The 26,592-nt window shown below is 38.8% G+C and overlaps 1 protein-coding gene and 1 long non-coding RNA gene across 5 annotated transcripts in view; one reads left to right on the top strand and one right to left on the bottom strand.

The window, feature by feature from the left end:
* The window catches only part of furina (furin (paired basic amino acid cleaving enzyme) a), a 71,943-nt gene extending 54,321 nt beyond the window's left edge, over positions 1–17,622 (top strand). For all 4 annotated transcript variants that reach the window (XM_083559124.1, XM_083559123.1, XM_083559125.1 and 1 more), the window contains exons 7-16: positions 2,315–2,403; positions 5,263–5,435; positions 8,192–8,404; positions 9,708–9,808; positions 11,183–11,286; positions 11,734–11,851; positions 13,538–13,717; positions 13,873–13,997; positions 15,268–15,396; positions 16,670–17,622. In XM_083559124.1, the coding sequence (XP_083415250.1) occupies positions 2,315–2,403; positions 5,263–5,435; positions 8,192–8,404; positions 9,708–9,808; positions 11,183–11,286; positions 11,734–11,851; positions 13,538–13,717; positions 13,873–13,997; positions 15,268–15,396; positions 16,670–17,298 (1,861 nt within the window). In that variant the 3' untranslated portion in view covers positions 17,299–17,622. The remainder of the gene's footprint in view (positions 1–2,314; positions 2,404–5,262; positions 5,436–8,191; positions 8,405–9,707; positions 9,809–11,182; positions 11,287–11,733; positions 11,852–13,537; positions 13,718–13,872; positions 13,998–15,267; positions 15,397–16,669) is intronic.
* Positions 11,529–11,727, bottom strand: LOC310736119. The gene is made up of 2 exons (XR_014536456.1): positions 11,596–11,727; positions 11,529–11,563 (listed from the first exon to the last, which is right to left on the bottom strand). It is a non-coding gene; the product is annotated as an uncharacterized lncRNA (long non-coding RNA).
* Positions 17,623–26,592: the final 8,970 nt, after the last annotated feature.

Genomic DNA, 26,592 nt, shown 5'->3' with positions numbered 1-26,592 from the left:
ATACTGACATCAATCATGTCTGACATCATTCCTCTAAAACTAGGCAAAAGCACAAATCGGATACACGTAATCGGATACAGCAAACTGCGTTCAGCCAAACATTTCTTACTGATTCAATCCAGGCTAAAGAAATCAAAACAGCCATTAACAAATTCAGATTTTGTAGTGAAGATGCAAAAACACATCTAGGGCTGCAGTGAGCTGTGTGGCGAACAATTTGGCAAGCCCTGCACTTTAGATACACCCTAGATACACTATGAATACAATTACGATGATTTTGATTTAATGTACATTCATAACAGGCATAAGTAATTCCCAAGTGGTGTTGCTGTCTAAGTTTTTGTCTTGTTGGCACATTGAGAATTTCACTCTTGACAAGTGCATAGCCATCTAGGGCTGGGTGTCCTTGAGAGTGTAATTGGTCCTGCGCTCTGGTTGGTGTTTTTATCTTTGTGTCGATTAGTGTGATGCTTGCCAGTCGCACATACAGAATTAGGGCACTTGGTGCTCTCCTCCAAGTATGTTCTGAAGCAGCTCTATGATGTTGCACTGACGTGGCTTAATGTGTCTCATAGGAAAAGTACTCTAGCGTCCACCCTCTTGGATTATTAGCAGCAGTTATGACCGATTATATAGCGGTGTCTGTCCTAGCCTCTGGCAAATTATCATCGCTACAACATCAAACACCTGCATTCTCGCAGATCTTGAAACAAGCTTCCCACAAGCGCTACAGATGTAGAGACGATTACGCCATCTGAATCACCCCGGAGAGTTTCATTTAATTTATGAAACCCAAAACCCTTGCCTAAGGCACTTGGTCATCATGGTAGGAAGAACAGACACCTTAATGCACATTTTTATTTGCTCATTTATCAGACTGAACTGAAACAAAAGTTCATTTTGAAGATTGATTTATTGACTGAACGTTCTGCTCTAGCTAGTATCATGTGTTATACGTTCTTCTAAAATGAATTATCAGGTGTTATCCAAACAGTCCTAGATCTGTGGCTTGGTCATAGGACAGAGCAGCAAAAGTCCAAATGACTGTTTGAAGACATTCATAGTGATGTGACTGTGCCTGTGGAATTAACCTTTGACCTTTTGTTATGGCATACAAGCAGTGCCAGTGATCTCTTTTTCTATAGTCTCTGACTGTGCTGAGCTGCATGCCATATTTTATGCTTAACCTTGGTTTCTTTCTCAGCAAATCTGCTGCCTCATCTGCTTTTCCATTATAAGACTTACAAGCCCAGTATACAATTACAGCTGTGTGTTGAAGGAACAAAAAGCATTTTTACTAATCTTATTGATCACACTGGTATGTTAATAGCTATACATTTAAACAACACTGTGGAAAAATTGATATTAAATGTACTGGTAGTTTATCGTTCAGAGCTTTGTGTGTAAAGGCACCAGAAGGGTATTATTCCTCGGCTCTTTAATTCCAGCCTCACTGGTCTTGTTTGTTGTGTATTAAAAACCCCTTGGCTGCTGGTCGAATTAAAATACATCTCCTCCTTTGTCTCCTTGCCCCTACGCGTTTGATGTTTGCTTTAGTCAGTCCCGGCATCTTGTCACAGCAGTGGGACGTCATGTAATGGCAAGTCTGTTGACCCATGCAATCATTTCTGTTGAGGCTCATTAGAAAATAGCAAATGTGGCATGTGCTAATCTCCTCATTAGCAGGACCTCAGCAGACAGTTTTGTGCAGAAACCATTCGCAAAAGAATCACTATACAATCTTTTCAGGCTGTGCTTTGAAGTGGGCTTGTCTAATGCATATTCTAAGCTAATAAAACCCCAACACAAACAAATCTAACCTTTTGTTTAATAAATGGTTTCTGTGTGGCGTCTCTCGATTGAAATTGCTCATTCTGATGTGCAGTAGGCTGTTCAAATACAGCTTTCTGATGCTTTCTACAGAAATCTAATTTGGGAACTGCCTCTTGTTTTCCCTGATCAGAAACTGATGGACGTCCTTGCTTTAGCAAAATGTTTGCAGGCAGGAATCGCTTACTCGGCTTTTCATTGCTTGACTTGAGCAAAAAACGAGCCAATTACTTGTCATGGCGGGTTTATTGTTTCTTCCCCATTAGGCCATTCCAAAGCTTTATAATAAATGTGGTAAATAACTAGGCTGATTGTTTTTAATGGTATTCTACAGAGTGCGTAACAATCTAATTTAATGTACTTCTTAAGTTTAAAATTGAAGAGCTGTTATGTGAGTCCCTTTTGTATATAGCTGTTAAGTGTGGAATGAATGAAAAAAAAAAAAAAAAATTTATCTTAAACTGTTCCATATCTCCTTTGACAGACATGGCACACGATGTGCTGGAGAGGTAGCTGCTGTTGCCAACAATGACATCTGTGGTGTCGGTGTAGCCTACAATGCCAAGATTGGAGGTGAGTCAACATTTATAATCAACATATTCAAATTATTTATTTATTTTAAGGCTGTGGATGATGTTCTTTTTTTAATTTGCTAGTGCTGCTACTGATAATGAAATTTCCAGTCCAGCCTGCACAGTATTACATAATCAGGGATGTAATCACTATCATTATTGTTGTGTTATTAGTTTAATGATGTCGTGCTGTTGTTTGAAACACCTGAATCGTTATTCTAAACAAAGGGCACGTCTGAATCTAGAGCAAAAGTTATTTTGAGCATTGGCAGTATTTATAGTTTCGCTACGGTAGTGGAATCATGTACGTTACTATCGCAGAGCCCCAGCCTTGGCCCATCTAGGCCAAAGATTTGTGCATAAGCATCTGTAATCTTTTTGAACATTTCATTCTACTCTGCACATATTTTATCTTAGTCTTGTGATCCCTGATTTAGTTGGGCTCTGTGACCTGGCACAATCCTTCAGTTGTTCAACATGAATAGATGACATCCAGTCATCAGTGTTCACCAGGGAACTAGAGTGAAACTGTTCAAATCTTATTCTCCTGGATGTACTAGTGATAGAAAGTAATCCCTAAACAGGTTTCAGCCCATTTTTACCACGTCAGGTGTGGCACACAACAATGAATAGGACACAAGAGCAGCGGACATTTGTTGAATCGTTTGGTTCCACAGGTTTCAATTACTTTAACAAAAGGTTTTCAGGTTCCACCCTTCCAGTAACACCATTGAGTCCAGTATTTGTGTAATTTTATTAAAATGCTTTTACAACATACATATTTACAATCATTTAGTTAACAGGTAAATTCTTAATTCTTAATTACCTATTTAAGATGAGCCATACGTTTTGCAAGCCAGTGGTGAATGTCTCGACAAACAAGGCATAGAAGGAGGCAGCGCTTGAATCTGCTATGAGAAAAATAAGCTTTTTATCTCCTAGTAATCAAGGCTAAGAAACTTTGTGCAGCAGCTTGGTAAAGTGGCTTTAAAATGGTCTTTTGCAGATTCCTGATTTTGTATTTATTTTTTTTCCCGCCCGTCCTCACTTCACTGTAACGTCCTTGTTTAATGACCCACTTGAGACTTTTTGCAATCTTTTGGCAGTCTTTTTCTTCCTGCAGGGGAATATCTCAGGCCATCCTCTTTCCTCGTTCGCTTTTAGGTCATGAAACAGTTCCTTTCCTGCTTTTGAATCTTGTGAATATTTTCACGCTTCTGCTTAGCTGTAACTAGTGTGGCAAAAAGGGAACATGGTCTTCTGACACTATGAAAAAAACATTAGAAAAGGGCTTATTCCAATACCCACTCCACCCCTAGCCTCTGCATAACAGCACTTTCAAATGAGAAGAAGCAGCTGTTAAGCAGTCGTACTTTGTGCTCCTTCGTTTCATCTGTATTGGACACTTTCATATCGTAGACCTCTTTTCTAAATGGGCCAGGAAAGGAAATTAACTGTGAAGAGATGATCAGACTGAGAACAGAAGCACTGCTATGGAGAACTGATCCAAAGCGATAGCTCAGTCTTCCTTCTGTTGAGGGAAGTCTCATCACAAGCAGGCCATGCTCTGATTTAGACACTTCACTGCCAGTGCTCATTAAGCAAACATATTTGCTTAGGAGGGCTTTTTTTGTGTCCATGTGGTTTGTAAAAGAAAAGTCATCCTCTGGAAGGTTCATGTAAGGAAGGATTTAGAGAGTCCTACCATGTTCCACGGTCAAGCAGTGTTTTTTTTTTTTTTTTTTTTTTTTTTTTAAGGGCGTATCTCTATCATTTCTTTAAGGAGTCATGCCTTCTTTTCTAAAAGCGCTTGAGGGATTTCTTTATATTTTTGGTTTTTATACAGCACACAAGCTTGTCTGTTCTTGATATCTGGCTTGGATGCTTTACCTGCTAGTTTCTCTATAGCAGTGACAGCTTTGGGTTTTAAGATTACTCACAACCTAAACATTCTATTTTTGTTTGTGTCTGAGCCAGCATGAGGGAGGCATGAGTGACCCTTACCTCCATGACTTTTCAAAGATCCAAGCCACATTGCTGTGTAGATGATGGCGATTAATTTCTCTCTTTCTATGCGCTTTGACTTTTGGGCATTGCAGGCTTTCTTTGGTTTCTCGCCCCACAAGGTAAACCTTATATAGTTGATGCAGGATCAATTTAACTCAAGCGCAGCTGACATTTTTAGACTGAGAGGCCTTGTGTTCTTTTCAAGCATCCCATAAGAATTAAGCTTCTCTTTGAACGGAGAAGTGGAAACTGATTAGATAGTTCTTCATTGTTTGACTTCTAAAAAGAGATATCTGACAGCAGTAAGGAAAGAAGATTGCCATCACCAATTCTGAATCAAGGACTGAGTGGAATTCTTGTCCCTGTCCTTTTGCCTTTAAATAGATCTTTTGCTTTATAATCTGTAGGATCTCTGCAGGTGTCTTTTTGTATTATAGTGAAGCTGCTTTATGTCTCTCTGTGAAACCTCTTTTCATCAAGCGTTGAACCCGAGGGTACTTTACGTTCAGCTGATTTTACCAAGCGGTTTAATGTATTGTATTGGCAACTTTAAATCAATAAAACTTTGACTCCTGTATTTCTAAGCAGCAGCGAGGATGTCTGTGTGATTGTCTGGTACTGTCTTTTCTGGAATGTACAGCATTAGTCTGCTATTATCAGAGCTCTTGTCATGTAATCATGATTAAAGACATGAAAAGCAAAGAAAAGCTCACACTTGTTCCCTTACACTTGTCATACATCAAAGTGACAAGCGTTCAGTTGTCACAACGCTGTAATTTAACCCACTGCTTTAGAATTGTGTTTAAAGTAATGTGCATGTGTCTCAACTCTTCTGGGTCTTGTTTCTTCTCAGGTGTGCGAATGTTAGATGGAGAGGTGACTGATGTGGTGGAGGCTCAGTCTCTTAGCCTCAACCCTCAGCACATAGACATCTATAGCGCTAGCTGGGGGCCTGAGGATGACGGCAAAACTGTGGACGGCCCTGCCAAGCTGGCAAAGGAGGCTTTTTTACGAGGAGTAACAGAGGTCAGTGATGTTGCCTTGTTCTCTTCACTTCTTTTTCTTCCTCTTCTTCTTCTTCTTCTTCTTTTTCTTCTGTTCCTCATTTCTCCATTTTCATTTTCTTAATTTTATTCTTAAATCTTTTTTTTGTTTAGTTTTTTTTTTTTTTACCTTTTTTTTCTTACTTTTTAAAGACTGTTGGTCATTTAATATAGAATTGTATTCTTTTAAATCAGTTTTTGAATATTATATGCATTGTTAGTAATTTCCGATTTCACTACTTCTAATTTCTAGTATTAATTTGCTAAACGTCCTACATGCGATGTTCATTCTATTATACTCGTTTCTAATCTTATCTATCTTCGTCGCTCCCACTGAAAACCTCAACATCTTGCTACCTCCAGCTCCACCTCCTGTCTTTTACTCAATGCCACTGTTTCTAAACCATACTACATTGCAGGTCTCACCACAGTCCTATAAACTTTCCCTTTCACTCTTACAGGTACTCTTATCACAAATCACTCCTGTCACTCTTCTCCACCCACTCCACCCTGCCTGCACTCTTTTCTTCACCTCTCTAACACACTCTCCATTACTTTGCACTGTTGACTCCAGGTACCTGAACTCCTCCACCTTCTCCACCTCTTCTTCCTGCAACCACACCACTCCACTGCCCTCCCTCTCATTCACACACGTACTCTGTCTTACTCCCACTGACTTTCATTCCCCTTCTTTATACCAAAATGTAATATAATGTAATTAAAGTTGCCATGGGTCCCCTAATTTATGATCTCAATATTTGGAAAGAAATAAAAACTATTAACCTGCTTAACTAGTGCAGTTTTAATGTTGCCGTTTTCTCGTTCAGTGAAACTTATAGTACAATAGACTTCAATGCCTAATGCAAAAAATTCTAACTATAATCAATATGGCCACATGCATGTAATATCGAGGGAGGTGGTGGCATAGGGGTTAAGTCACAAGTTCAGATCTCTCTCTCTCTCTCTCTATCTCTCTCTCTATCTCTCTCTCTATCTCTCTCTCTATCTCTCTCTCTATCTCTCTATCTATCTATCTATCTATCTATCTATCTATCTATCTATCTATCTATCTATCTATCTATCTATCTATCTATCTATCTATCTATCTATCTATCTATCTATCGTAACTTTAGGCCAAATGTAGTTCATCCAACTTGCATAAACAAAAGAATCAGACCTCTTACACAATGTTTATCAGTAGAAGCACTACATACCTTTTATGTACACATTTTGGTCTGATCAGTCACTGAAATTTCAGCCCTCGTCACTGACACTTCAAGCCAATAGGCTTATATAGCAATAGTATATTATTAAATATAGAGAAAATACAGATACAGTACAGTTAATCCGCTTGCCTTGGAGATTGATGGCTTACAAGTTACTGACTGAAGCCCTCAGAACCTACAACGTGTGTTAATAATAGTAAAGAACCTTAGTTTATCTTTAGACGCTATGTATAAAATCGCCTTGACACAGAATCTCTGGAAGTGTACTGGAATCATGAACACTGTTCTTCCAAACATTTTCCCCCCAGGGGGTGTTTTTTAATCATGGTTTCAGAGTGCTGTCTGAAGCCTTGTTCCCAAAGTGTTTTGTTTGACTGATATTAGATGACCTATGAAGGTCGTATGTTTTAAGTCATTTTCATCATCATCAAACCATTCCATGAGCCTTGTGACATGTGCATAAAAGTAAAATAATCATAAAAAATCTATATAAAAGTAATTTTCAAGTTAACGTGACATATATTTTTTTTTTTTGTTGGTTTTTATAGTATTTAGTTTATTTATTTATTTTTTTATTTTTTTATTATACACCATTATGCTTTGTTTTTGTGGGCCTTTTTTTTTTACAATTAAATTTTCTGGGAGGAACAACAATAAGAAGTCAGCTCAAGTTGGGCATCCAAATTATTTAAGTACACTTGTCTGATTAGACAAAAGATTTTGACCAATCCAGAGACTACACTGTACTGCTCTACACTGTTCGTTCAATCATCTTGACATGGACATCCCAGCCATTACTTTAATCGAAATGCAGGTTTTCTCTGCTTGGCTAGATCATGAGCTCTGCCATGTGCCAGTACTTAGATCTGTTTCAGGGAAAAAAAAAATTGCATTGCAGAATAAATCCCAAAGCAAACAGGGCTGAAGCCTGGGCAAACACATTGAAAAGGAAGCCTGCAGTCCAGCAGGTGTGTACATGGATGGAAACTCGGAGTGCAGGGCACTTTCTCTGCATTGGACTTGAGCTGTTTTTATTGCAGGCTTTTTATTGCTTTATTGTTGAGAACCTGACATACGGGAGAGGGTTGCACAAACAAAGCCTGATCAAAGGTAATGAGCAAACAGCATCTGAATTGAATTATAGACACGTCTTGCCAGACAGCATGATAAAATTAAAGCCATGTGGGATATTAAAATATACCCTAAAAACATGCCTCGTATATTTCTCCTATTAATTTCAGTGACTTGCATGTCACTGATATTTGCTAGTAGATTTGTAATAGTTTCTCTTTTATAATACATGTAAAGACAGTTAACCTGAGGACATCTGCATTGTTCTTATAACACCATCTGCTGAGTTCATAATTGTTAAGAGCTAGGAGTTTTCCAAAAGCTTCAAAGCAGTGGCCACAAACTGCATTTAATGTTCTCAAAACAGCAATGTCTATAGGCTTTTAGGTAGAAACTTTAATAATAGTGGTATTGACTACATGCTGCTTGTTTTGTTGTACAGGGTCGTGGTGGTCTGGGCTCGATCTTTGTGTGGGCATCTGGCAATGGCGGCCGGGAGAAAGACAGCTGCAACTGTGACGGCTACACCAACAGCATCTACACACTCTCAATCAGCAGCAGCACACAGTACGGCAACGTGCCATGGTACAGCGAGGCCTGCTCCTCCACCCTGGCCACTACCTACAGCAGTGGTGGACTCAACGAGAAACAGATTGTGAGTCGATCATGTGCACGAAGCCCCTGGGTGCACTACATAACAATGCATGTCTCTGACTTTTTGTGACTCTGTCGCTTTCTTTTTCATTTTGCATCAATACGATTGCATTTTCTTTAAAGTAGCCAGTAATATGCATAGAATGTGATTGCAACTTGAGTCACTGTCTAATCTTTATAAATTACATTTTCTAGCACCTTGTGACTGTCAGTTTAGATTTGTTTAAACACCCCTTATTAGTCACATAAATGTCCCGAAGTCCTAAATGCCTGTGGTTGTAGAAACTAGATCTAATTGTGTGGTCAAGTTGATTATAATGCACCATGAGGCAAAGTTTAGGAAGCGCCTGCATGTTCTGGAAAAATGTGCATGGTATTTAACATGCCAGTTGTTAACTGTTGTAAGCATGGCATGGGGGGAGAGTGCAATGAGGAAAGCATATGATGCGGCCTCAGTTGAAGGAGGGTGGATGTTTGCCCTGAGGGTCTGTATTGTGTTTCATAATGCTGCATTCACTGCCAAAGCACTTTTCCAGACCTACAAACCTCGTCTTTGGTGTGCAAGACTGAAGCTTTTTACTGTAAGTTTTCATTGGGAAACAAAGCAGTAACCTCATACTGTAATCGCGCTGCTTTTGCTCTGTCGTTCTTTTGAGCTTGTTTTTAGGTTGCTTTGTTAGTCTTACACTGCGTACGCGCATTTTCACCATAATGCTCAATGACTCATCGTCACGTTTTTCGAAATGTAGATTCGAACCGCACAGATGCTCCGGTTTCAAAAATCATTTTTCCATAGACTTTAGTCTGAAACAGGCCTGTGTTTTCATGCAGTGACAGGCAATCTTCCCCACTCTCCTGCTCTCTAATGCCCCCAATTTGAATGAAGAGAGCGAATTGCCACGTCTCTCCGCTCTGAGCTGTCATTCAGCTGCTCAGCAATTTTTAGCACTTAGCCTCAATCTGAGCGGCTCCGTCTCAGTCAGTGCACCTCCTAGGATGCCTTTCTGCCATGAACCATTCCACAGTCTTTTTCGCAGTTTTATTCACTCTGTTAGTTACTACCTTCTTATGCTTTTCTGCTACTTGTACTAGGCATCTCCGTCCCAGCGGATAATTAAGATGCAGCCAGTTTCGAATGTATAAACACATCAGGTTCCAGAGCTTGCACAACACTGGGTTCATCTGGACACGGCCAAAGCAGATATGCAGTGCATCTACTCTCCTAATGCTACAGCCTTTGTTTGAGCACACAAACCTTTATTTGATTATGAAAATATGCCTTGAATGTTCTCTCCTTCCCACAGATCACTACAGACCTGAGACAGAAGTGTACAGACTCCCACACAGGCACCTCAGCTTCAGCTCCTCTGGCTGCAGGCATCATAGCCCTCGCCCTGGAAGCCAAGTAAGCGAGACAAACCCTGGCTAATTACAGCTGAAATCATGACTATATTATTATACACTGTTAATGTCTATGAAGTATAACATTGTGGCTATGTGGTGATTATGGATTTGGCACCTTCTAAACAGACCAGGCTATGAATTAAAATTATCCAGGAAGCCTTTAGAGGTTTGCCATATCTATACATATGTATGAAATGTTGCACTGTAGTAGTGGCGGGTATTTCCACAAGATTTTCAAATAATGTTTATATTGCAGCTGTGCCAAACTGCTACACATATAGCACTGGCTTTTCTGCAGCATTCTTACCACTTTAATCCTGGTTCATGCTTTTCAGACCAGTGTAATATTGGTGTAAAGCTTTTAATGTTTTGTGACATTGTCACAAAACATATTTACAGACGCATATTAACAAATGTGTAGATTTGTAATAAGGAAGCGAAAGGAAATGGACACTGCAAGTAAGAAACCTTGAGAGGAACCAGACACACACAATTTGTCCTCTTCTGGATAATACTGGATAGTGGGATAAAAATAATCATTATTCTTCTACAGCAGTATAAAGTGCCTAGTATAACCCTCTTGTGAATAAGTTATGGGATATCATAGGGCAGTCTTTTTTATTACAGCAGCATCTATTGGGTACAAATGCATAGAATCCATAAAAGTGAATGTACAGAGTTACTGGGCATCAAGTATATATAGAAATATTTTTATTTCTAGGGAATTCATTTGTATGCTGTAAATGGGAATTGGAATATGCTTTCGTTTTGCTGGGAAAACATTAACTTTATAAAAGACAAGTGTTTTTTTTGTTTTTTTTTTTTGGGGGGGGTTATGTAATTTTATTATTTTTTTTTTGTCCCTACGTGATTTTTAATGCTGATTCTAAAAGTGTTGACGGTAACTTTAAGGATTTAGCAGAAAGCAGAAGACGTCAAAGCCGTAGCATTTAACCACAAAGTGTTGCTAAATCTTAGAAGGTGCCATGTTTGTGGTTGGTGTAGCTTATGTGGCAACACGTCTTTGCAGAAAGTTTCAGCTTCAGGGCGGATCATTTCTAGCCTAAATAAGTAGGGTGATTTACTGGGAGCGTGACGCTCATCATTTCTGGCATTACCTAAAGTTCTGATCACAAAATGCCAGTCAATTAGAGCAAGTGCTTGATCCTAGTGTTGTGTTTCCCACTTGACCTTTTCTGTTTCCTGTCTGAGAGCTGCAATATAATCATGCCATTTTCCTGTATGTAGTTGTCTGTAGCTATAAGTGATATTTCAGCCTGTCTGCTACATAACAAAAAAAACCAAAACAACTCTTTTGTGAAAAGTCCAAAAAGACGAATTGGCCTTGATTCCTTTTTCTTTTTGGTCTTGACAGTAAAAACCTGACATGGAGGGACATGCAGCACCTAGTTGTGAGGACATCTACTCCAGCTCACCTGATCACCGACGACTGGAAGACCAATGGTGTTGGACGCAAAGGTACTGATATTCACCTTGTTCTTTTCTCTTATCTGCTCGTTTTATTCTGTGCTTGAGCTCTGCAGCCAAGTGTACTGTCTTGTCAATCAATGAAGCGATGTTCATTATACCAATCAAGAGTGCATTTCAATTCCTCGCCTGTCTCATAATGTCATTGAATGTTTGGGGCCCTATTAAACTTAACTGCATGGAATTGCCAGGTTGCTGTCAGCAGTATTGATTTATTTATTTCTCTCTCTCTCTCTCTCTCTCTCTCTCTCTCTCTCTCTCTCTCTCTCTCTCTCTCTCTCTCTCTCCCACCCTTCCTACATATCTCTCCCTTTTTCTTCTTTTCTTTCTCATCGGCTTATGTAACCCATATGTTTTGTATTATTTATATTTTTGTCCAATGTTTGCACCTGACGTTCAATTTACATCTGCACATCTCTATCACTGTCTGCTATTCAGTAAGCCATTCGTATGGCTACGGCCTGCTGGATGCTGCTGCCATTGTGGCCCAGGCTAAGAACTGGACCAGTGTAGGCCCCCAGCAGAAGTGCGTTATCTCCATTGTATCTGAACCCAGGTTAGTCTTTATTCTATCCATTAAAACTAGCATGCATCTAACAGATGACATACAGCCCACATCCTAAACCTGGTCTAATAACATTGCTGATTCTGCCTGCCAAATGAATTAAATTGTTGTTTTACATTAAAATCAAGTTGTGACCCGTAATTGAATTGAACAATTTGAAAAAGAGCTAGTCTTTGTAATTCCACTAGGGGGCAACATAGAGAAATAAACACAGGGATGTAAACTTAATAACCAAACATAAAGATGCTAATGGGTTTTTGGCTGTAGCCAGGTCTCCTTCCAAATAATGAGCATGTGTTTGGGAAAAGGGGCATTATTATTGTTCTCTTTTGGGTCCAGTTACTTGACATTGGTGGGAAGTATTGTAGCCGGTTATCTAAAATCATTGTGATGCTCCAGGTTCTCTATGCTAACATATGGTTTACATACTTCACTTGTGGTGCCTTACAACATTGTTTACAATTCTCTGCATCTCTGCGTGTGGGATTTCTAATGAAAATTCCGATTTTAATGGGAATGAGCAATATATTGACAAGCGACGCAATGGTGGGTTTGATAGCACGGCTCATTCGCAGTCCACGTGAGCAGAGCCTGAACCGCTCGGCTGGGTTTGATGTTCTGTCATGAGGGGGAGGCTCGCCCACGGTGCATGTCTAAAGGAAATAATTACTTGCAGATGAGCTTGTATACTACACTCGTGTCTCTGCTGAAAATCACACACTCCTCCAGTGCACCCTCCTTTATGTACACAAGCCAATACACAAGCCCTCTCGAGTGCTCCTATTCTTTTCATCTGCATCTCCCCCTCGGTTTTCCTCATATTATAGAAAAGATCAGAGGGCTTTGGAACGAAGCCCAGTTGAGCATGCTGGTTAGTTCGGTCACAGTGTTGGAGCTAGTCCAACCATGCTTAGTGATTACTCTACATCTCTACATTGATCCCCTCCTCCCAAGATCAAACCCAGATTGTAACTACTGAGCTGTTTTTGACGTACATCTATGTGCAGGAATTTCAGTTCTGTCTTCTCTCTAAAGGATGATGGGTAGTGTCAATAGCTTTATATGAATCACTAGACCTGATTTTCCTCAATGAGATTGTACTGTTCTGAGCTGCTTATAGTATAGAAATCCTGGTACCTTGCCTACACTGGCACAAACAAAGTTTTCTATTGGTAGATTTTGTGATTGTCGTAAAGTTTAATGTGGTGTCTATTGCTTTAGGCTTTTGTCTTCTTGTGAAGTCTTTGTGCTATCATGTTATTGTCCAGACCTCAGTGGCCTGGTTCTGTTTCTTGTGGGGTTTTTCTTGTTTTGCAGCAATGGGTGTGGTGGATATGGGAAAACACTTGGCCTTTTCTCAAGGCTGTGGAATATTTTACTCCTTGTTCTGATAAGACGGTTTAGATTTTTCTACTGATAACTAAAGAGATGTGTCTGGCTGGCTGGGTTGTCTTCATTCATATTTTAGTCACATCACTGATTATAGTCTAATTGAAAATTGATTATGGCACCGTTATGTGCAATTAGCAAACATTATTGTTTTCATTTTATTAGCTTGGCTAAGTGTAATTAGCGAAAGGACAAGTCACTGACTTTTGGCATGCAGCAGTTCACCCCTGTTTTGAGAGTATCTGTCACACAGGGCACATGGGTGAGAGATTTTGCTTTTCTTTTCAGGAACATTGGAAGCCATCTGGTGATCACCAAGAGTGTAGATGCGTGCTCAGGCAAGTCCAACTTTGTGAGCTCTCTGGAACATGTCCAAGCCCAGCTCACACTGTCATACAACCGTCGTGGAAACTTGGCAATCCATCTGATCAGTCCACAGGGCACCCGTTCGACCCTGCTCGCCCCCAGGTCAGGGGTTATGAACTGTTTTACTTTTCTTTTAGAATAAATGTGTAAAATTTCTGGACATGCTATTTTTCCTGCTTTCTTTTCGCAGACTTATTATTGTGTGGGTTATCCCCTCCCTCTAATAAAAGGTCGACATTTTTGTCTTTGTCCTTCAGACCTCATGACTATTCCTCTGAAGGCTTCAACGACTGGGCCTTTATGACCACTCACTCATGGGATGAAGACCCTCGGGGCAAGTGGACTCTGGAAATTGAGAATGTGGTCGGAATCAGTGACTATGGTAACTCCATATTAATCTCGTCTCCCTCATGGTTGTTTATTTAACACATTAATTCATTATGCGGAAAAGCAGGGCAGGCGTTTTAGCTAAAGCATATAGTCTCACTCCTGGAGTTCCGGTGGGCAGCTTCTCTGCATAACTTTGCAATTGTAAGTAGAAGAATCTAGCAGAATGCTCCGTTTTTTTGCATAAACATCAGAGGAATTCTACTGTGGCAAGGTTTTGCCTGTGAAATGCCGGGTTTTTTTTTTTTGACAAGGTCAAAATAATACATTGCTTCTTTGTTGTCTATCCTGTAGATTTTTTTTTTTTTACGAGCCGAGAGGTATAGGCTTTGTCATGGTCAAATATAATGCCGGAAATATACCGTTAGTGCCACAGTTAGCACTCTGTTTATCGACACTTCCACACTAGGGCTTCTGTTGACAGAGGATGCGATTTGTTGTACCTTTTGCATTCCAGCATGTTCTTTGAAAATCTTTCACTAGGCTTGTAACAGTTTTAATGCCTATTGATCTAACTCGATTAAAGCTTTTTCCATTAACTTGATATCTGTCTGAAGGAAGTTTCTCCACTGAAAGTGCTGTGTAGGCTAGGGCAATTAAGGCCAGCAGTTAATCTTGCTCTGAGAAATTAGCTTCCCGTTGCTTTAATCTTCACAGGAAATTAGGAGTGTCTTTCCCTGCGTCCTCCTCCCTTCATTTCCATCTTGTTCAGTCTGTTTTATGAGTGGTTGGCTTCAGTTGTTTTCCTTCTCTGTATCCTGCAGTAAATCTTATTAATTAAATATGGCAAAGTAAATCACAGGTTTGAGATTTCCCTTCTCCTCTGTCCCCTGCCATCAGGCTGTCCAGCATATTGTTCTGTAGACTGTAAATAATCCCTGAGCCCAGGCTTTACATTTTTCAACTGGTGTGTGTTTAGCTTGACTAGACCATCTTCAGTGTGAATTATATTTCTGCAGTGATTGTATTAGCCTGATTTAGTGAGCTGTTGACTTTTAACAGTCTACATTAACTGATTTTAATGGTGCTAAATTAAAGTGGGGGAATAAATCAACTCGACATTAACAGTCTGTTTTCTTAAACAAGCATTAAAAGTATTCTGTTTAGTAGTACACCCGACTACAGTGCGCCGTTTTAATCTTTTACAGCTTGATTGCTGAAAAGTTTACTATTAGTACAGTGGGTACAGCGTATTGTGTAGTAGCAGATCATACCAGTTTCTTGTGCATGGGATCTTTATTTAATTTTTTTGTCTTGTGTATCAGGCACTCTGACTCAGTTCACACTGGTTCTCTATGGCACTGCCTCCACATCATCTGACTTGTCAACACTAAACTCCATCCAGCTCCCTGAAGACGGCTGTAAAACCTATGATCTCAGACAGATTTGCACAGGTAAGAGCTCCAATGCTGAGGCAAAGGTGCCCCCTGCAGCCCAGCACCTGTATGTGCAGTTCTAAAATCTTATTGTGCTAAACTGCTTTCAGTCCTATCTCTTGTGCAAACCTTGTTTGTTTAATTACAAAGCATAATTTTGTATTTAATCCAGATTTAAAGAACAGATATAATCTATAGTTTACATTTGCCATATAATTCACTAGTTTATACAGGGCTTAGTTAGTAAAGTATAAAAAAAACGCATGCCTAAATTACAGTACATAGTTCCTTAAAGTATTGAATTAGGTCTTCAAAATCATGTCATTATTAATAAAGTTTTGCTGGACTGTAATACTTCTACACTTTTGAATCTTTTCTTTTTATTTATTTTGTTAATAAATCCAAATTTTGTCCTGTCATCTCATCAGCTGTTTAATACCTGATATAACATTTAATAAAATAAATTTGCCCCATGCTACTTAGACAGGATTGTTGTTTAGACTGAGATTAGTTGAGAAAAGCATTAAGGTATTTGTGAAAAGACTGGTGTCTAATCAAGCGCTCTGCTCATGGACCCATCTTTTCCAAATTGAGTTTTGAGCCAAGTAAATACAAAATAATGTCAAATCCTTCATAGTCCCTGAATAATTATTTAGTAGTAAGAAATAAAAATATCTATTTTTAAATTTGATATGATCTGTCCACTCTGCTGTTCTAAGATTCTCTCCAAATGCTGAAAGCTTGTTAGCAAAACTAAGAATTGGAGCCAGGTACTAACTAAAATTTAGTTTACGTTAACTTCCATTATTTATTGTTCCTGAATTAGGATCAAGAAATAAACGGTGCCTCTGCTCCCTGAATAACGCAGTATTTTCCTGCCAAGAAGAATACTCGTTTCTTAAGGCAGGTTTCTAGTGAGCCACAGAGGTTGAACACAAAATTCTCCTTTTAGGCATCAGCAAAATGCGCTTTTCACAAGGATAAATATAGAATAAAGAGCCTGTCTTGTTCATTTTTTTTTTTTATTAAACCGACAGTGTTCAGATGCAATCCACCTCTTTTAGCATGCATGTGACCCTGCTATTTAGTAGACTGGATATATTTATTATGAGAGCTAACCAGTAAATTGAATTGCATAATTTTATATAAATTTGTTTTAAGCTGATGGATGGATGGATGGATGGATGGATGGATGGATGGATGGATGGATAGATAGATAGATAAACTTTTTCAAATGGTACATGGCTTTGTCTGTATAATAATAATTGTTTTCTGATTTTGTTGTATGCAGAGTGCAACCCTGGGTTCTACATGCACCAGCAGGTTTGTGTACAGGAGTGCCCTGCAGGCTTTACGTCCGTCACCCACTCTGAGCTTTCTTCAGATAACGAGGTGTCTCCTGTCGTGCATCCGTCCTGCATGCCCTGCCACGAACTCTGTCTTACATGCAGTGGCACAGGGCCAACAGACTGCCTCTCCTGTCCACCCCACAGCCACCTAGACCTACCCACTGGCACTTGTCAGCACCAAAACCAGATTCAGCGTGAATCGCCTGACGCTGCGTTCTTCCCACCACATGGCAGCGGCTCCTCTGGCATCCTGAATCTACAACTCTCATCCAGTCTGCATGCCACTGTAGCAGTGCTCAGCTGTGCCTTCATTGCAGCTACTTTTGTAGTGGTGTTTGCCCTGCTCCAGTTCCACTCGTATAGTCTCACTAAAGTGTACAGTTCTGAATCCAGCGTGGGCTCTGTAATGCGTGCCAGCTTTGGCCTGGGCATGGCACGCAGCGGCATCATTTCCTACAAGGGTATCCCAAGCGTGTGGAACGAAGACGGAGGTAACTCGGAGTCTGAGAACGATGAGTTCGACATTCACAATGAGAGAACTGCCTTCATCAAAACACAAAGTGCTCTTTAACCCTCCCCCCACACACACTTTTGCTATCTGTCCTCTCTGCACCTATTTTCTTCCTTTTTGAAGATCTGGTCTTTCACAGGCTCGTCTCCCCTTTCTTTTTCTTTGGGTTTAATCCTGCTGTTTCTTTTCTTATATCTTATTTTCCCCAGTGGCGAGCTGTATCGCCAGGGTCACACTGAACACGTCTTTTCTTGCTCATTTGGCCTCGGTGCCTCAAAATGATAGCCTCCATGTCTGATTGGCTGGAGGATAAGACAAAACAGTTGATTGCCCCAGGCTTGCCAGCAGGACTCTTCAAAAACACAATAAACACAACGATTGTCATTTAGTCTCTTCCTCTTCTTTTCAGTTCCACTACATGTTTCTCAATAAGGTCTGTGCAAGAAATCTTATTATTGTGTGTATCAGGAGTGTCCAGTTTGACCAAATAGTGTGAGTCTTAGCCACAGATGATTTATTTAGTGTGAAATGAATCATTTTGAATCTAATTCTTATGCTGGACACGTTTTTGTTTTTATTGATGCCATCCCCCCTCCTTCAGTTCTTTTGGAAGTAATTGAGGCTAGTATGTTTTTTCCTTTCTAATGTGTACACAGATTCACAAAGCAGACCCTAAGCATGATTCTCCTACAGAGAATCTCAAATGCTGAATTCATTGCTTTTTCTTACTTTTTCTTGAAGGCATTTTACAAGAAAAGGAAGACTGTAACCTTGTGCTCTTTTTCTGACTCCCTGGAGTTAGTACTGCTGCAATGCTCTGAAATGAACTCAGTTTGAGGTCTTGGGAGAAACTCTAGCAGGGCTTCTCAGGATTGCATTGACAAACCCTGAGAAGAGATAAGGCAGTTTAACTTCCCTCCAACATTAGTTTCATTTGTCTTTAAACATATTGGACATGTGGACATGGCAAATTTTGGTTTGGCAGTAAGAGAATGACTTTTTGTGAATGAAACTACAAGGGCTCAAGTGAACACTTCAATGCAGCTATTGTGTGAGGCAGGGAATCTGAGTGGATTATTCTAGATTAATCTGATCAGAGAAAATTCAGCCAGGCATCAGGTTATTTCAATCGTGAATAATGTACTTGAAACCCAGTTATAGTTTGGCTTAATTCAGAGTTATTGTCTTTATTCTCAAACCCTTATGGTTTAATACAGATCTTATGAGCTGAGGTTTTTTTTTTTGTTAGTTTTTTTATAAACTAAATGAAAGGTAGGGATTGTCTTTGTGTATGTGGAAGACTGTTGGGCCATTGATGGTCATTATAATTACACACAGATTTTTTTCATTTTTAATACCAGTCTTTCCTAATGTCTTTGAATAACAACACACAAAAACAGCAAACCCCATATTAAAATCCTGCTTCCTCCACAAGTCTGCTGTGGATAATTGTACCATATGAAATGTATAGGGCTAAATTTGTTTTAATTACTTTTTTTTTTTAAAAGAAACCTCAACTTCAGCCTCAGACTCAAGAAAATTAAATGGTCATGTCGTCGAAAGCTTTGCCATCATGTCTCAATAATTCATTTCTGCCACTTTTATATTTAATTTCCCCCTCAGGTTATACTTGTTTGACTTTAATTATAGCACTATTGTTCAGAGCAATGGGATGTCCTTATCTACCCAGTTAAATACCTTTTTTTCTTTTTTTTTAGTAAATATTCTATTAGGAAATGAGACCGTCCATTCTTTTAAAGCTTCATCACCTAAATCCTGCCTTAGCGATTTATAATTTACTGATATTTTAATATTGTTTACTTGTTGATTTTCTTGCCTCCAAAATGCTCATTGCTTTCCCCTCTCTTTTAGGAATACATTCTATTTCCAATGTTTATTGTAAATGACATATGTATATATTCCCATTTTCTTTTATATTTAATTCCCCCTATTTTTCCTCTTGCTTTGCATTAATCGGTTTTGTCCAGCGAAAAATGAATAAAAATGTGCACAGTACAGTAATTTATAGGAGTTGGATGCTCACAGAGCACACTAGAAAAGGACCGGTATGCATCTAAGGAACACTAATTTCAATTCAAAGTTTGAGATGAAGAATGGAAATTTACACAAATATTAAATACGTTATAAAGTGACTCATATTTGAAATGCTGTTAAAAGATGAACCCTGTGATAAGATTTGACTGATCTCATCTTGCATTTACACTAGCAAGTGACAAACCAGGCAACCTCATTTCCTTTCAAGAGAATAAAAAAAAAAAAAAAAAAAGTGCAGTAGGATGATGTGCTTCCATTAATAGAAACTGGTTAAAAAGATTATGACCTGGTCAGGATGAGTATAAATACTGATTATATTTTTAGTGCATTTGCTTTCATTGAAATTATTTACAGATAATTGTCTCATAGTAAACATGATTTGAGTTACACAATTGCTTATGTATTTTGACTAATGCCATTTGTCATCAGATCTAACAAACGCCATTGGTGGCAGTCACACACCACAAGATACAAATCTAGAGTGCTGGCAGCAGCTTGTCGCTTGCTAGTGTGATGTGGTTGGTTGTGCTTTATTTATTGTTTCTATATAATTACCCTATTAAGTGTTGCAACTGTCAAACTCCAGACAAAGCCAGACATCATCTTAGACCAGCAGTATTTAAATGACGGCAAAGTCTGATGTAAAAACAGCTCAATGTGTGTTAGGCATTAACATTAGGCACCCACGAAGTCCTGCAGGATTATTGGGCTTTGTGGAAGACTTGACCAAAGACAGGGACATGAAACGTGTAGGTGACACAAGTGAGTAAAACTGCAGGATGGATTCCACTGATTGTGTGTAATTTTATTCTTAATTTTAAGATGGGTATAATCTTCCGATGTGTCACATGGTATGCCACATTCAGTAGTCTCTCTCTCTCTCTCTCTCTCTCTCGACACACACACACACACGTTTACCCACCAAGCACTTCTGTGCCCAGCTTGAATTCAGTAAGTTCTGTTGTTGAACTTGATTTTTGTGCATTGTCATACTCATGTAATTTAAATATTTTGCCTTTTAATTTTTTTCTCCTTTTTATTTAATTGATGTCAATATATGAATTATAGATTTATGGAAAATAAAGATCTATGCAAAGTTATGAAAGTTGCTTTACTTTGATTTCACCACTGTTTGGTCCGACTTTTCTCACATGCAGGTGTGCAAAAACACTAAATTGAGGATGCTATAAAAAAAAAAGAAATAAACAGAAATCCAAATCATTATTTGGTTTGGCTACCAATTGGCTTTCAATTCTTACACACGCACAAACTGTACAAAAGGCAGTAATTTTGTACGATTGAGCATCAATGTCGGTTATATGATTAACCGATTATACCAAGCAGGTGCTAACCATCAGTTTCATATGTGGGTTGAAACAGTCGAACAGAAAGAACTGGAAGCTTAAGCCTGGTTAAGAAACCATTAAAGTCTACTAAGGTGAGGTTGTGGAAGAATTTCTCGTGTCACAGGTCATACACAATGGCAAGGCAGAGCACAAGACACAAGATAGTTATGCTGAATCAGCAAGGATTCTCCCAGGCAAAGCTTTCAAAGCAGACAGGGGTTTCAAGATGTGCTGTTCAAGCGATTTTTGAAAAAGCACAACGAAACAGACAATCTTGAGGAGGACCATAGACATAGTGGTAGGCCAAGGAAACTTAATGTAACAGATGAAAGACGCAAAGCTCATTCACCTTTTGTCATTAGATGTCCAGCAGTACCATCAGCAAAAACTGGAGGAAACCAGTGGGACCCAGGTACCTCCATCTACTGTCTGTAGAAGTTTAAACAGAAATTGTCTTTATGGAAGAATTGCTCTGCCAAAAAATATTGTTGCTGAAAAATGGCAGCAGGTTCTCTGGACTGAGGAGTCAATAAATTGAAATTGAAATATTTGGCTGTAGCAGGAGGCAAGTTGTTTGTCGAAGGGCTGAAGAGAGGTACAATATTGATTGTGCTATATGTATATTATTATACTGTGTATATATATATATATATATCTCAAATATTGAAATTCTTTTTAATTCACTTAGCAAGAGTCAGCAGCCAAATGACAAAAAAAAAAAAAAAGATATATATATCCATTACTTTTGTGCTTATACAGAAATTTGCACCCTGTTGAATGTTGTGTTGAACTATTGTGGTGTTTTTGTAAAACACGATGCTGGCTGCATAACTACTTGACCTGTTTTTTCACAGTGTGCATCTTAGTGCAGTTAGTTCATGCTTGATACGTAGCAGTCTATTAATACCTAGAAGATGTAACAAATCCACCATATATGGTGTGTGAAACCCTAACCACATTTTACACGAGCACATCGAGCTTTACAAAGCCTTCCAAATGTGCTGCAGAAGTTTGAAACCCTCTTTATAGTTTTTTTTTTTTTTTTTTTTTTTTTTCTTTTTTTTTTTTTAATTGTGTTGTTCTGGTCTGAGATATCCAACATAAGAATAGCAAATGTCTGCCATTGTCTTTCGATAACATTACACTAGCAGTCAAAAAGACAAAAGAAAACTAACATTTGGTTTGCTGTAGGCCAAACGCTTTTTTTTTGTTGTTGTTTTTTGCTGTAACACACTGACAATTAAAAAAAAAAAAAAATTTAGTTTGTCTTTAAATAATCTACCTTCGGTCAATATGGATCAATGCGTTGCAATTGCAATCAATTAAATTTAACTGATTTAGAAATTTTACAGAAACAGATTTAGTGGCATCATACAATACGTAAAAATTATCTTTTTAATTGGAAAAAGTTTCCAAAGTTAATTTACATACACCATAGGTTTAATGTGTACCATTACTGCTATTTAAAAAAAAAAAAAATCAGGAAATCTCAGAAAAGTGAATTGTACAAAACTTACCACCATCTTGATATTAAATTGTTCTATTGTTTAGCTCTAGTATAAACTCTGCAGAAGCTTTCCAGCACTTAATCTAACTCTTGTGTTTGTTTATGTTCATTGGCTATTCTGGATTCGGTCCCTTTTGTAGGTCACAGTCAGAAAATGATCAAATGTTTCATTGTTATGTTTATTATAAATGCAGCTGGACCTGATTGAATTGAATAATTGGCAATCCTGTGATGAAATATGTCATGGAAACATCAAGTATAATCAGAAATCAGAATCAGAAATAGTTTTATTACCAAGTATGTTTACACACACAAGTAATTTGACTTGGTGACAGGAGCTTCCAGTGCAGAAGAAAGTACAGACATAATATAACAAAATATAAGTGAAACAGACAATTAAATAATGCACTTTCTACAGAAGTAGAAAGTTTTTTTAAATTAATGTACAGATCATATTTAAAAGTGTGCAGTTTACAAATGTGCCATTCGAAGAGAGAGTGCGCTGGGCGTGTGGGGTTAAAAGAGGAGTTAAAAAGTGTTGATTTTCTTAGCCCCTTGTCTGCAGTGTCATCTGCAAACTTCAGGAGCTTGACCGAGGTTCTTTTTTTAGTGGTGCAGAAATTTCAGATTCAGAAATAGCTTTATTACTAAGTATGCTTACACACACAAGGAATTTGACTTGGCGTCAGAAGCTTCCAGTGCAGGAGAAGTACAGACATAGTGTTAAAGAATAGTAAACCAGACAGTTAAATAAGGCAATATATACAGAGTAAAAAAAGTTGTTAAATGAATGTACAGATGTTTTTGTTTTTTTTTTTTTTTTTAAACACAAGTTTGCAGTTTACAAATTGACCATTTGGATTCTAAGTACAAATGTGACAGTTACGATGGACAATGTGTAGTTATTAATATTTTAATTGTTTATGCTGAGTATAGTCTGCGGGAAAAAACTGTTTTTGTGCCTGGCTGTTCTGGTGGATGGACCTCTGTAGCGCCGACCAGAAGGCAACAGTTCGAAGAGAGAGTGGGCTGCGTGTGTGGGGTCCAAAGTGATTTTCTTAGCCCTTTTCCCCACCCTGGATGAGTAAAGATCGTGGAGATTGGGCAGTGGGGCAACAATAATCCTCTCAGCAGGCCTGACCATCCACTGTAGCCTCCTGATGTCTGAATTAGTAGCTGAACCAAACCAGACAGTTATACATCTACACCAGACAAACTCAATGATGGCCGAGTTGAATTGTTTCAGCAGCTCCTGTGCCAGGTTGAATTTCGTCAGTTGGCAAAGGAAGTACAACCTCTGCTGGACTTTTTTTAGCAATGGAGTCAATGTTATTGTCCCACTAGGTCCTGAGAGATAGTGGTACCCAGAAACATGAATGACTCCACTGTTGTTACAGTGCTGTTCATAAAGGTTAATGGGGGGAGTGCTCCACTGCTTTGAGCGTGTTGAGCTCCAGGTTGAGGTGTTTGCACCAGACAGCCAGCTCTTTAACCTTTTGTCTGTAAGAAGACTCGTCTCCATCCTGGATGAGGCCGATGACTGTAGTATCATCCACAAACTTCAGGAGCTTGAAAGAGGGGTTTTTAGAGGTGCACTCATTTGTGTACAGTGAGAAGAGCACTGGGGAGAGAACGCAACCCTGGGGAGCACCAGTGCTGATAGTGAGAGACCTGGATGTGAGTTTGCCCAGCCTCTTTGTCTGCTGCCTGTCTGTCAGGAAGCTGGTGATCCACAGACAGACAATCTGGGTCAGTTTGGCTGAGAGGGTCAGGCATGATGGTATTAAAGGCCGAACTGAAGTCTACAAACAAGATCCTTGCGTAGGTCCCAGGTCTATCAAGATGTTGCAGTATATAATGCAGTCCCATGTTGACGGCATCATCCGCAGACCTGTTTGCTCTGAAGGCAAAATGAAGAGGATTCAGGGTCCAGTGATGTCCTTCAGGTAGGCCAGGACCAGTGTTTCAAATGACTTCATGATCACAGACATGAGAGCAACAGGTCTGTAATCATTAAGACCAGGGTTTTCACACCACCAAGTGGTGTCCCATGTCCTATGTTTCAGATCATCAAACTAATTAAAATATTAGTAAAAGATAACACAAGTGAATACAACATGCAGTTTCTAAATGAAGGTTTTTATTATTGAGGGAAACCTAAATCCAAAAACTACATTAACCTAATAACTGGTTGGGACACCCATAGAAGCAACAACTGCAATGAAGCGTTTGCGATAACTTGCAATTAATCTGTTACAGCGCTGTGTATCATAAACACTGACCTTAACCAAGGCAAGTGAGGCCTGCAGTTCTTTGAATGCTGTTGTGGGGTCTTTTGTGACCTCTTGGATGAGTCGTCACTGTGCTCTTGGGGTAATTTTGGTCAGCCGGCCACTCCTGGGAAAGTTTTCCACTGTTCCATGGTTTTGCCATTTGTGAATAATGGCTCTCACTGTGGTTGGCTGGAGTCCTGAAGCTAGAAATGGCTTTATAACCTTTTCCAGACTGATAGATCTAAATTACTTTCTGTCTCATTTGTTTCTGAATTTCTTTGGCTCTTGGCAAGATGTCTAGCTTTTAAAGATCTTTTTGGTCTACTTCACTTTGTCAGGCAGGTCCTATTTAAGAGATTTCCTAATTGCGAACAGAGAAATTGAACTGTGTGATAAACCACAGATTTAACACTTTTTCACACAGGACCATGTAGTTTTGGATTTTGTTCTCCCTCAATATTAAAAACCTTAATTTAAAAACTGCATGTTGTGTTAACTTGTGTTATGTTTGACCAATATATAAATGAATTAAATGAAACCCTGAAGTGTGACAAACATGCAAAAAAATTAATCAGGAAGTGGCCATACCAGTTTCATACCACTGTAATTGGATCCTATGAAATGGTTTGAGATTTTTTTTATTCTTTACGATGACTTATTTTCCTCTAAATCGGGAAAGCAGAGTGAAGTGCTCCACTAATTTACACAACGGCCAAAAATGTTTGTTCTAAATCCAAAATCACTACTGGGACAACACAGTTTGGACTGAGAACCAAAGATGAGAAGTAACGATGCACCACAGATGAAGCTAGCAAATGAAGCTAACAAGCAGCAAGACAGAAGGCAACAAGAAATATGGCTAACATGGATGAGACAGATGGAGTCGGCAACATGACTGAGAACAGAGACATTACTGATCACCTGATCATCAACTTTTCTCTGCTTGTGTTCTAAATGGTGGATGTTCAGCCTGGATACATTCATTAAATAACAAAATTTAAAATTATTTTGTAGTAATATATTATGATGTGAGGTCCAGTCACTAATGGGACATTAAAACAAGTACCAGTAATGGTTACGTTTATGTAAGTACATGTCTGAACCCAAAATTCTTTACTTTAACTCGAGTGAAAGAGTAGTCGGTACTTCAACTTTTACCAGTCTTTTAAAACATGAGTATCTGTACTTCTACTTGAGTGAGGGATGTGTGTACATTTGCCACATCTTCTGAGAGCTACAGGGTCATCACCATGAGTCATCTGACACATCAGATTAATAGAGAAAGAGATTAATTCCTCTTACAGGAACCCCTGACATGAAATATTGACATTCTTGATCATTCTGAAGTGACAAGATGTTACATCATTTTACAGTCCTGAGACAGACCTCTAAAAAATACGTCATATGACTGCCAGTTTGCAACAATTCTGCGATCTGTAAAGCGAACTAGCAAACATGAAACCTAACACAAGCGAAACAAAAAAGCAAAAATATAATTGTGACTTAAAAAAAAAAAAAGGACTGGAGTGTAAGAAAACCAAATCACATCTAAGCAGGAAATTTTAAGTGCATTTACTCGAATAACCTCCAAAATAGTACAGGACGAGTCAAAGGACAATAGTAAAAATTATGACACAAGTGATAGATGGATGTAAGATTTGTACATACACCCCCCCCCCCCCACCACTACTACTTCCCTGTACAAAACTTATACACATCGATACATAGTGTATATACAGTCGATACATAGATTTATAGATGATAATCTTGCATCTTCTATGAATTTAGTTATTTACATATATAGAAATATAATTATACAGAGATGCTATAGAGGGCAAATGGATGGATCGGATCATTCAAAAAGTACATGTGGATGTAGTAGTTATGAGCTGGTATTATTATCATCATCATCATCATCATCATCAGACTATTATTATTGTGTTTTTGTCTTTTAACACTATCGTAATTGTGACCAAAACACAAGATCTTAAAGACATCTTTTGAATCCGGTTGGATTTTAAGGATCACAGACGATCCTTAAAACAGATCTTAAACAAAAGATGTACAGGCCAAAAGATATAACCTCTTAGACTAGGTGATCATTTTTGTGGCCCCGTTCATGTCCGATGGTGTTAGCAGGACACGTCAAGAGACAAAGCCTTGGTAAACGCCC

This window comes from Silurus aristotelis (genome assembly GCF_946808225.1).
Source record: "Silurus aristotelis genome assembly, chromosome: 13".
In the NCBI taxonomy this organism is placed as follows: Eukaryota; Metazoa; Chordata; class Actinopteri; order Siluriformes; family Siluridae; genus Silurus; species Silurus aristotelis.
Note: the sequence above shows the minus strand (reverse complement) of the source record. Positions and strands in the feature narration are given on the sequence as shown.